This window comes from Capricornis sumatraensis, chromosome X (assembly GCF_032405125.1).
Source record: "Capricornis sumatraensis isolate serow.1 chromosome X, serow.2, whole genome shotgun sequence".
In the NCBI taxonomy this organism is placed as follows: Eukaryota; Metazoa; Chordata; class Mammalia; order Artiodactyla; family Bovidae; genus Capricornis; species Capricornis sumatraensis.
The window spans coordinates 138,606,603-138,619,142 of NC_091092.1; the positions used below are offsets into that span (position 1 = coordinate 138,606,603).

General features: G+C 44.9%; 1 protein-coding gene across 1 annotated transcript in view; it reads right to left on the reverse strand.

Moving 5' to 3' along the window:
- The window catches only part of WWC3 (WWC family member 3), a 107,960-nt gene that overhangs the window by 40,516 nt on the left and 54,904 nt on the right, over positions 1-12,540 (reverse strand). Inside the window, exons 6-7 of the mRNA XM_068962097.1 lie at positions 4,569-4,698; positions 1,619-1,765 (exon numbers count right to left, since the gene is read on the reverse strand). Of these exons, the coding sequence (XP_068818198.1) occupies positions 1,619-1,765; positions 4,569-4,698 (277 nt within the window). The remainder of the gene's footprint in view (positions 1-1,618; positions 1,766-4,568; positions 4,699-12,540) is intronic.

Sequence of the window (12,540 nt, forward strand, 5' to 3'; positions counted from 1 at the left end):
AAAGAAGATGGAAACAGCTACTTAAAGTAACAGTCATGAAGCTGCCAACTCAGGGCCAGCCGCAGTAAACTCATAAATAATGACAATTTACTGCTAAAGTTATTCTAATTCTAACCTTATGTTAAGCAGCAATGAGTTATTCATGGAATTCAATACATACTGTACTTCTTTCCTTTTCTCATGCCAAAATCTTTAGGCAAAAATGCCAGACAGTTTTGACTTACAGATTCTTCTCTGTCTTAAACCTGGTCAAAAAATGTCCAAGTGTAGTTTTGAGAACAATGAGGGGGAACATTGCACATTGGCAGTTCAGGACATCCAGGACACAGAGGCATTATTTCCTATATGATATTCCCCTCAAAGAGGCACTATTTGTTGACATTTTAAAATATAGTTAATTATTTAAAACTCACAGTTTTTTAGTCAATGGTTTTCCCTTCTTTTTATTTATTTACTTTTAGGAGGGCATTGTGCATTTCACTGATATTTCAACTTTACTTAGTGAGCCCTAAGAATTCATACGAATTGGTTTTCCATTTGTAACAAATGAATGTAAAACTTCACTCAATGACAGTACATCAGTAGTGTCTTTAAGTATTCACTGCCCTGCTTCACATGATGGCAGCCAATTCTGCTTTGATGGCTAACTCAAGGCTTCACTAATTATCAAAAGGGGCATTATGAAATTCTTCCAAGTCCCAAACAAAATTAATTTCAATTTAATTTTCTGACATTCTCTTAGAAGAATAAGAAATAGCATCAAAGTATAACCCAAGGGTAACACAGCCACAAAGCTGATGAAAATCACTGGTCTAAGCCAGAGCTCAGAGAACTACGGCCCAAAGGATGAATGTGGCCCACCACCTCTTAGTTTTACTGGAACAAGCCCCACCTACCCATTCACAGGTGACTATGGCAGAGACTGCATAGCCGGCAAAGCCTAAAACACTTATTATCTGGACCTTGGCAGAAAAAGTTAGCTGATCCATGCTCTAAAGAGTCCTACACCTGTCAAAAAACAGCTAAACTCCTGTATCCTGCATCGAACCTGGACTGGCGATTCATTTCTTATATGATATTATACATGTTTCAATGCCATTCTCCCAAATCATCCCACCTTCTCCCTCTCCCACAGGATGCTTGGGGCTGGTGCACTGGGATGACTGAGGGATGGTACGGGGAGGGAGGTGGGAGGGGGGTTCTGGATAGGGAACACATGTACACCTGTGGCAGATTCATGTTGATGTATGGCAAAACCAATACAATACTGTAAGGTAATTAGCCTCCAATTAAAATAAATACATTTAAATTAAAAAAAAACAGCTAAACTCAACTTTCAAAAGGATTCTGCCTTTTTAAAAAATCTAATTTATGAAGAGAGAGGTAATAAGCCATTCAATTGCTTCTCAGGCCCCTCTGAACCTTCAAGATGCCTGGATGTAAAAAAAAAAACCATATTCTTTCTTCAAACTTAATGGCACAAAAGCCAAAACCCTTTTGAAGGGAAAGTGGAAAATTTAAACAAATGGGTGATGGCCACATGAAAGCAGCCCTTTTGTTGTCTCTCTGGATATACTTGGTTCTCCGCCCCCGCCCCCCCACTGCCTGGTGAGCATACCTCGCCTATGATGTCAGTCTGAGAGCCAGCATCACAAAACTGGTGAGACAAAGACTCGCCCAATGCGCCTGCACCGGGAGGGAACTCCTGCAGAGGGTCGGTAAGAGAACAGCTATTCCTGAAGCCATCAGTCAGCTTGGCCAGGCTCTAGAACAGAAGGGAACAAGCAACTTGAATAGCCATGGCGATGCACCTCTTCCCTTTCCAAGCAGTCATTTCCTTCCCATTCCAGGTCGGCAGCCTCATTCCTGGAGAGCAGGCCCACCCCAACCCCATTCTCATGAGATTCCAAAGAAATGTTGATCAGCACGTGCACCTTTCATGAAACTCGTAGTGATTTAAGTCAGATGGCAACTGAGTCCTCCTGGCAGCAAGGGAATAATACAGAGAACAAATGAGGGACCATTTTTACTGTTTTTTTTTTTTTTTAAACTCTCTGTTTCCTAAAGAAAAAATAAGCCTTCCCTCCAAAAAAGCCAAAAACATAGGGAGTAGAAAGGCAGCTGACAGGGACTAGAGGGCTCGGGGCAATGAAGAGATGCTGGTCAAAGGGTCCAAAGTCCCATGCGTTAAGAGCAATGTGCATACGTGTGTGCTCAGTGGCATCTCTTTGTAATCCCATGGACTGTAGCCCACCAGGCTCCTCTGTTCATGGATTTCCCAGGCGAGAACACTGGAGTGGGTTGCCATGCCCTCCTCCAGGGAATCTTCCTGACCCAGGGATTGAACTCACGTCTCCTGCACTGGCAGGTGGATTCTTTACCGTCTGAGCCACCAGGAAAGCAGGAGGAATAAGTCCCGGATCCTAGATCCACAGCACAGCGAGAATAGCTAGCAATACTGGAGTGAAGGTCTGAAAGTTGCTAAGAGTAGGTCTTAGAAGTCCTCAGCACAGAAAAATCAACGCACCCATGTGAGGTGACAGATGTGTAGACTCATTTTATGGTGGTAATCATTTCACAATAGTTGTGTCTATCAAACCAGCACGTACACCTTAAATTTATAAAATTTTATTTGTCAACTGGACCTCAATAGAGCAAAGGGGAAGGGAGATAGCATTCCTATCTGAAATGTTCCCTCAATAAATAATTCCATCAGAAAGGAATGCTACCTGGAGATTTTCAAAACCACACAGAAGGTGAAAACAACTCCTAGACTATGCTCACATATTCTTATAAGCAAATTTTTTTCAGTCATAATTCTACAGGGCCAAAGTCATCTTATATGGATGTCAGTAGGCCAAGTATTAGAGTAAGTATAAATTCTGGTACCTGGAACCCCTTTGGGTGAAAGTTCAAGAGAAACCAGATGTTTTAAGATTTTTAAAAGACTGCAGACACGAGATGCCCAGGTGCAGTAGACCCCAGGCAGGTGCCTCTGGATCTAGACAAAGGTGTCTTGGGATGGGCCAAGATGAAACAACTTATTTGATTTTACTAGATGAAGACACTGCTTGTGTGTCTCCCTGGAGTGTCTCAGAGAAGATGCTGCAGTCTGAGGTATCTTCCAGAAATTCTATCTCCAGCCTCCATGGTGGGGAATGCACTCGAGGCAGCTGGGTGTCATTTACTTCTCATGACCCGGAAATACAGGGCATCTGAAAATACAGATTTCTGTATCCTACCCCCAGAGTGTCTAATCTAGGAGATCTGGGGTATGGCCTGGTAATCTGCAATTGAACAAGCACCCTGGGGACACTCCAGCCTCACATCCTTGACATTAGGAAGCACCGCCATGCAAGGCGGTCATGTGCGCACCTGCTGCACTTGGCCTAAGAAGGTGAGCTTTGCTCCCATGTCCTTGTGTGTTTTACATGCTGCCGAATTGAGACCAACGCCTACTAGTGCCAGGTGCCGACTCAGTGAACTGAGCTGGAAAGAAAAGCCACGACGGAGAGCATCAAATGCATTCCGGCATGGAGCAAGAGCCGGGCATGCGGTCCCTTGGCAAAAACTCAGTTTTTTCTAAAAATAACAGAAGCTACAGGAGTTCAAGTGGCAAAAAAAAAAACCAGTATAAAGTCTATCCTCATGGTGGAATACTATGCAGCCGTACAGAGTTACAGGCCCAGCTTTCTGTGACGGCAACTGATCACGTGTCCACACCATCACGTGTCTGTATAAACACTAGCAGGACACACAAGAAGGTTATAACAGTAGTTATAGGAGGTGAGAAAATGGGGTGACAGCAAGACTCTTATGATACACTTTTAAAATTACTTTGGTTATTAAACGATATAAATGTGTCACCCCTTACTATAGCCTGAATTGTGTCCTGCAAAAAGATGCTTCAGTCCTAACCCCCAGAACCTGGGAATACGTGCTTATTTGGAAGGAAAAGTCTGCAGATGAAATCGAACTAAGATGAGAACAGGTTCTAATCCAATGATTGGTGTCCTTATAAGAAGAAAAAATTTATATGCAGAGATGTGATCACGAAGGCAGAGACTAGGGTGATGCATCTATAAGCTGAGAACACCGAGGACTGCCAGCAGCCCCCAGAGGCTGCGAGAGGCGAGAAGGACCTCCCCAGAGCCGCCAGACAGACCGTGGCCCTGCCGCACCTTGACATCAGACTCTCGTCCTCCAGACTCGGAGAGAATAAACTCCTGTTGTTCTAAGCCACCTGGTATGTGGTTCTTTGTCATGGCAACCCTAGGAAACTAACATGCACATTTTAAAATATATATATATATACGCACACACACATATATCGAAGATATCAAATACACATATATATTGTACAAACATGTATGTGTTTAAAATTTGCATGATTATATAATAACGATATGACATAAATACGTATATATTTTTAAATGTTTACATAAAGGAAAGTTAGATAACCCTGGCATTATGAACATGTTTAAAAAGGGAAATAAATAAATAAAGGAACGATACGCAGGAGAGCAGAGAGACAGATGCGGGCTCTGAAGAGCTCCCCGGCCTCTTACTTGCATCAGGTCCCGTCTTTCCTTCTCGCCTGTATAAATGGCTTTCTTGATGGTCCTGAGCTCGCTCATTATAGCCTGTGCCTCATCCAGTTTGTAGTTGGTGTGAGCATTAGACATCTTGCGATCAATCCTGGTTCAAAAAGAAATAAAAGAGTCATTCTGTGCGAGAGTGTAACATCCCATTAAACAGTAATAATCCAGAACTTAAAAGCTTCATAGAAGGGCAGGGAACAGCTGAAAGCAATGTTTGGCAAAGGGGAAAAAAAAGATCCCATAAGCCCTTCCTTGTTCGTGGTGAATACAAGGAGATAAGACTGGTGGCGGACGTCTCCCTCTGCTCCAAGAGCATCTTCTGTAGGCAGGGACGTGCCAGGCAAGATTCCTAATCATTTCCAGAGATTTTAAACTTCCCTCTCTGAGAGCAGGATCATGTCTTATTCGTTTATCCCCAGCATCTCAGTTAGCAGTCCAAAATGTCTACTCAGTAAACATACCAATGAAGTCTGTATACAAGAATATATGGGAAACAGCAAAAAGTAGTGAAGTTTTCAATAGTGATGCCCCGCACAAAACTTGGGGAGTCTTATGGCTCCTCTTATCTTTCGTTCTTTTATCCTGGTTCTAATTTATCACTCCCTCTCTAGTACTCCCGTTCCATCCAAACATCCATTCATCCTTCCTTCATTCTATCCCTGCATCCCAATGTGGCCTGGCCATGTGTTTTTCCATTTTAGCTGTTCTATGGAGAATCAAGAGTCTCTGATGCAAGGCAGACACAAAGACCATCCATCTCTCATCACTACATCTGCCAAGGAAGTGGCTCAAGTTTTCTTGCAGAGAAAAGTTAGACTCATTTATGTAATAATGTCTCCTGATATCCATCTTCTGATAAAAGGCTCTCGAATATATCTCATTTAATGTCACAGATCACAACAGACATAGGCTGATGAAGTCTGTAGAAAAGGGTGACATCATTTCAACACAGAAAACCCAAGGCCAGAAAAGTGTGATTTATCCTTAACAGTTAATGACCAATGCCTTTGCTATTATAGGTCTACTGACTCTTCTAGAAAGAAAACTTCATACAGCTAAGGGATCGTTACCTGACACCGACACCCCTATAGAAAAATGAAACTCAAATGCAACACACAAAATGTTCTCAACTGCTTAGAAGTCAGTGTTCATCGGATGGTCACAGAGTACAGACACACAGCCGCTGTTAAGGCCACAATGTGAGACGCTAACCTCATCGGCTCCAGCTCATACTTGGGTGTTGTGATTCCTTTATGGCTTTCAGCAGTGACAGAGCCTAAGTGCAGCCATCAGTAAAGCCCGGGGCAGAGCCGGCCGCCTGTCAAGGCACCATCAGCTGGTGGCTTGGAGGAAAACAGGCCCCAGTTCCCACCAGGGAGAGAGAACAGCAAACCCTGTAATACATCTCACCAGCAGATGCCACAGAGCTCCCCGACCCTCCCCCCCGCCCACCCAAGAACAAAAGTTCAACTTCAAGGCAGCAGGCCTCAGCCCTGACCTTAGCTCCATCCAAGGAGCTCTGAGACCTCAAAAAGGAATGAAGACTGACTGAGAGCAGCTGTTTTCACTCTGTCCCAAGGCTGTCCCAGTCCGGTGAGCTGGGGTCACTAAAGGGAGAGCCCACCCACGAGTTGGGGCCCCTCACTGCTGCTTCGGCAAGCACCTTCCTTCGTTCCATCTCAGACAGTCTTCTTCCACAGAAGACGTCATTGGAGGGGAAGGATAAGGGAAAAGATTACATACGTTTTAACAAAAAAGTGTGAAAGCTCTTAGAAAAGATGATCTCAAAGTTCTAGGAATCTCTGAAATGTAACTGTTTAAAAAATTATGAATTATTATAGAATATGCAATTATGTGAAATGATACTATTATGTAAGTAAAACCTTATAAAGATATTTTATATTTTATCTGATTAAATTATATGCATTTGATTAAATTATGCATGCACACATGCATGCTGAGTCGCTTCAGCTGTGTCTGACTCTGTGCTACCCTATGGACTGTCACCTGCCAGGCTCCCCTGTCAATGGGATTCTCCAGGCAAGAATACTGGAATGGGTTGCCGTGTCCTCCTCCAGATGATCTTCCCGACCCAGGGAATGAACCCATGTCTCTTACATCTCCTTCACTGGCAGGAGAATTCTTTACCACTTCTTTGCTACCAGGCAAGTCCCTGATTAAATTATACAAGTATCTATTTGATTGAATTATATAAGTATGTGCTTGATTAAATTAGATAGGTATATAAATAGCATGTTACAATAGTTCAAGTATCAAACACCTACTAGGTGACTGTCTTGCTGCATGCTTTACGTCTCACCTCATTTAATCCCCTGAACAGGTTTATGAGATAAGCATAATCTTCCCAGACTTTGTGATGCAAAAATTGAGGCTCAGAGAGACTAAGTGGCCCAAGAGGACAAGCTAAGATCTGGCAGACCCACAACTCAAACCCACATCTCCCAGCTCTCAAGTCCAAATTGGAGTTTTTCCATTTTAGCTGTTCTATGGAAAAACTTGGAGAAGGCAATGGCCCCCCACTCCAGTACTCTTGCCTAGAAAATCCCATAGACGGAGGAGCCTGGTAGGCTGCAGTCCATGGGGTCGCTAAGAGTCAGGCATGACTGAGTGACTTCACTTTCACTTTTCACTTTCATGCACTGGAGAAGGAAATGGCAACCCACTCCATTATTCTTGCCTGGAGAATCCCAGGGACAGAGGAGCCTAGTGGGCTGCTGTCTATGGGGTTGCACAGAGTCTGACATGACTGAAGCGACTTAGCAGCAGCAGCAGCAGCATGGAAAAACTTGGTGCAGCTAATGGCCCTTGCTACCCGCTGGTGCACTCCTGCTCAGGGTGGCCAGGGTAGGGTCCGTATGCTTTGGTAAGAGGAAGAAGCAGGCTCCACAGAACTCTAATCACTTCCATCTGTCAACTGTGATCAATTTTCATCTAACAAAAACCTCAAAGAACAGGAACTCTCTTTTATATCACATCTGCAAAATTCGTTTATTTGGGAGTTTTCAAATTCCCTCTAACACCTGGCCTTTACTTTTCACTCAACATTCAACCAGGAAGGTTGAATGACTTGCTCAAGGTCACACAGCGAGGTCCACACTGAGGCCCTTCATGCCACACTCAGCCTCTTCTGTCACCAGGCTAGCAATACATTCAAGCTCAAGCTTCCAAAGTGACACCATGTCAAATCTGAGGACTATCCACACAGTCAGATGGCGGGCCAAAGCAGACTGGCACTCTTTACATCCTGCCTTTAAAAGAAACTGTTAGAGAGAAAAGAAGTGCGTTAAAAGTGTTAGTCACTCAGTCGCATCTGATTCTTTGTGACTCCATGGACCGTAGCCCGCCAACCTCCTCTGTCCATGGGGATTCTCCAGGCAAGATTACTGGAGTGGATTGCCATGCCCTCCTCCAGGGGATCTTCCTGACCCAGGGATCGAACCCAGGTCTCCCGCTTTGCAGGTGGATTCTTTACTGTCTGAGCCACCAGGGAAGCCAGAGGAAAGAAGGCGCAGCATCAAACTCTGATGGCACACCTCCGAGAAGGCATTTTGAGGTATTTCTCATTAACCTCCCCCTGCCCTCAAGCGTCCATATTTCTTGTTCAACTTAAGATGTCAAGAGAACTGCGTTGGCAAAAATCAAACCGAACAAATTCTTCGACCCACATCTTGGAGGAAAGGGCCACCAGGTCTCGAAAGGTCGTCCACGTTAATAGCACACACTACAACCCCCAAGAAGGAGGAGTCTTGTTATGACTCTATCTTTACATCACTGGTTCTGGCAGGTGGCCTTGAACGAACCAGAATCCCAAAGAGCTTCTGGCAGCTTCTATCGGCCGTCGGTCCCATGTGGAACACCAGATCCATCCCACGACTGGGAACAACACTCTTTTTGTTTCCACCCCCACTTCTGTAGGTTTTACTGTTATTTGAGGAGCCTCTGAGCTATGGTAACAGGATATCCTGCTCTAAGCCTGTGTGGACTGCGGACAAGCCCATGCTTTCCTGAAACCTGTAAATTCCCTCAGAGAGAAAATGCTAATTCCAGGATCTAACACTGCCTCGCTGTGATACTGAACGCTCCTTAGAGGGCAGTCGCTCTGAGTCACTGAAGGAGACACACGGGCTTAACTCCATCATGGCATTCCAAGATGGAAGACAGTCATCAAGCAATTAAAAGGCTCGAAGCACAGACCCAGAGGCTGATAAGCACACACCTCCAGGAAAGGGGTTACTGGCACGTCTAGCGAGCACCTACTTTTATGATTTGAACAGCAGTGGTAGAAATAAGATTTCTTCAAGCACAATACAGTACAATAAGGAGCAGAGAAGAAATGCTGGAGGGCAGTTATTAAGAAGGCTCTGGGGGCTTCTCTGGTGGCTCAGTGGTAAAGAATCTACCTGCTGATGCAAGGGACACAGGTTTGATCCTTGGTCTGGGAAGATCCCACATGCCACAACTACTTAGCCTGGGCCCTAGAATTAGGGCTGCAGTTCATGGGGTCACAAAGAGTTGGACATGACTGAGCAACTGAGTGCGCGCACACACACACACACACACACCACACACAAATGGATGTATCAGGCTGCCAATGTCAAACCCCAGTTATAATCTTTACACTACACACACACACACACACACACACACACACACACACACACACACACACACACGAGGCAACCAGAGAGTGTGTACCTCCTGATCAAAGTACGACCACCAGCTACAAACCATATTTAACCCCCAAAAGAAGAGAAAATGCAACGGAACTTGAGTCAGATCAAGCCTGTGGGATTAATGACACCAGTTTAAATAAATAAAGAGCAGGGGACAGAGGAGCATGTGAAATGATGCGATGCACATTCCTGTAGCAAAATCCAGGATTGGGGCAATTCCTTGGGACAAGGAGAGTAGCTTCTTCAACAAGTACATTGTCAAAAGGAAGAAATAAAGGAAAAAAGAAAAAGGGAGAGGGGGGGTAGAGATGAAGAGACATGCTAACCATACATACGGTATGGACCTAGTCTGAACCTGGACCCAAACAAACCAGGGAGGTGGGGAAAAACCCACTGGAGAATGGACAACATGAAGAGATTACTACTAAGTGGCACGGGTATTAGTTACGTTTTCAAAAGGAGTCCGTAACTTTAGGAGACATTTATGGACTAAATACGATTCTGGGATTTGCTTCAATAACGTGGTAAAAGCTTGGGCAATGAGGCTCTGTAGCTGTGTGACAAAACAAGACTGGCCATTGTGTAGTTAGCTGTAGAAGTGGGGATACAGATACGGGAAAGTTCCCTTATACTATTCTCTTGACTTTTGTGTACGTTTGACATTTTCCATCATTAAAAGTTTATATATAGTACACACACACACAAACACACACATTCTATCATTAACCCAAAGATTCTGTTCATGGTCAGTTCCCATCTACAAAAATTAACAACGCACATAGACTTTAAAAAAAAAATACAAAAGGCTCTTTTTTCCTCACTTGGACCCAAGCGTAATGATGGATTTCCTTGCTAGCCAGGAAAGTTCACCAAGATAAACAAGTCGAGTTTAAAATGTTGTGAGTCGCCAAACTCTCAGTGAGGTGCCCTGGAAAAAAATACAGGGGATATTCTGGGAAGCAAGAACAGCAGAAACTTTTCTGGAGGGAAATCTAGGGTTTCTGCCTTAAGTCGAGGTTGGTAATAATATCTGAGAAGCCCATTGACATACAACAGTGCATGTATTATCTGTGTTCAGAGTCAGGATTTTGCAGTAGGGGTGGGGTAATCACATTATCGATGCTTACCCAAGGTTTTCCCAATTTCTCAATAAAGCATACCAATCCACATGATGTGATCCAAACACAAGAGCTAGTCTTCAATACCAGGAAAATAAAGAGGCCATTTTCATCTTATACATGGCTTGTGTAACTCAGAGGAAGGTACGAGGCCACCTTTTCACTGGCAGAGCACTGTATTAACAAATAGGCATGGCACAAGCACTCCTGTTTTTTCTCCTTCCTGAGATGTCGTTTCATAGCACAGAGTGATTGTGCGCAGTGACAACACAGCACCCAACCAGAAGCTGCTTCGAGAGGCAGTTTCATCTGGAAAGCTGGGCTGGGACACCCCAAGACCAAGTTCAGGTCCAGAGCTTTCCTTCAGGCCACCCCTCAGCCTGCATGGGGGAAGGCGGGCACTCCCATAGGCTCTGCCGCAGAGTGAGGACCATCCCCTTGGCAGGGGGCATGTTTACCATTGCTGACCCCACACAAGGGGGCTTGCAAAGGAAAGCAGAAAGAGGATCAACAGCACTGGCATTCTCTCTGCAGGCTCATATTCCGCGCTGGCTGCAGGTGTAAACTGACAACTTCCTGTACCGGCTTCTGCTTCCTGTCCCAGAAACCTGGAGAAACCGAGGCCACCTTTTTCCAGTCTTAAAATGATGCTGAGGTTTCTCCTGGTGGCTCACAGGTAAGTAAAGAATCTGCCTGCCAACGCAGGAGACACGGTTTCGATCCCTGGTCTGGGAAGATCCCACATGCCATGCAAACAGCTGAGCCACAGCTACTGAGCCTGTGCTCCAGAGTCCGGGGGCTACAACTACTGAAGCTCATGTGCTGAGAGCCCATGCTCCACAAGAGAAGCCACTACAGTGAGAAGCCCACACACCTCAACTAGAGAGCCCTCACAGCAACAAAGAGACAGCACAGCCAAAGATTAGTAAATATTTTTTTAAAGAATGACTGCCTACAAGAGATGAAGTTACTTCCTAGCAATGTCAAGGGGAAGGGGTTTTCTTGCACACATGCACATGCACACACACACACACACGCTGTTGCAGGTAGTGGCAGAGAAAGCAAAAAGCTGATCGTAAGCTTAAAAGCCTGCAGCCCATGCTAAGCATGTGGCCAAATCCCACCTCAGGGGGGGACCTGAAGGGGGCATGGCAGTGTCTCAGAGCCAGAAGAGCCAAGCCCTCCGAGCAGGACCCAGCTCACCTTTGTATGGTGTCTCCCCTGGTGTCTATAATACGTCCTCAATAAAGAAGCAGACAAAAAAGTCGTCAGCCGAAGCAATCTTGGGTGAGTAAGAAAGTGAATCTCTACTCATGCTGAACAACAGGGTTTGATTACCCTTTATGTGAGGCTGTGGTCATTACCTTTGGCAAACACTCACATCCATGTTCCCTCCTTATAAAGAATGATACATCTGACATGCGGTCACTGCATCTACACACAGGACGCCAAGAGAGTAGAACGCTGACCCTGTTTACCAAGAATCGTAGCCACATGGATTCCTGTCATTTGCTGAAGGCTGACTGTGCAGCAGGCATTGTTGCTGTCCTTGGACAATTTAGCCCAATGGTCACTGCTATGGACTGAATGTTCACATCCCCCCAAATTCTTGGGGTGAATCCCAATCCCCAATGGGTTGCTGTTGGAAATGGGTCCTTTAGGGGGTTATTAGATTTAGATGAAGTCATGAGGGTGGGGCCCCATGAAGGGACCATTGTCCTTAAAGAAAGAGAAGAGACACCAGAGACCAGAGCCCCCCACCACACAACACCACCATGTCAAGATACAGTCAAAAGGCTCATAATGGATTTGCCAGTGCCTTGACCTTGGACTTCTGGCCTCTGGAACCAAGAGAAGTCACTGTCTGCTCTTTAAGTCACTCAGTCTAAAGTATTTTGTCAGAGCAGTCAAACTCAGACAACCACATGAGAAGAGTCAGCGTAGAAGGTGTGAAGCACATGCCCAAGTTCAGCAAGTGAAACCAGGATCTGAATCAAAAGGAAACAGACTTAGAACCAATAGGCATGCAAAACCCTTTCTAGAGAAAATTAATTCTTTCAGACCACTAATACCACCACTAACACAGTAACTATTGTTCACTTAATTTGCTCACATAATAGAATTTGC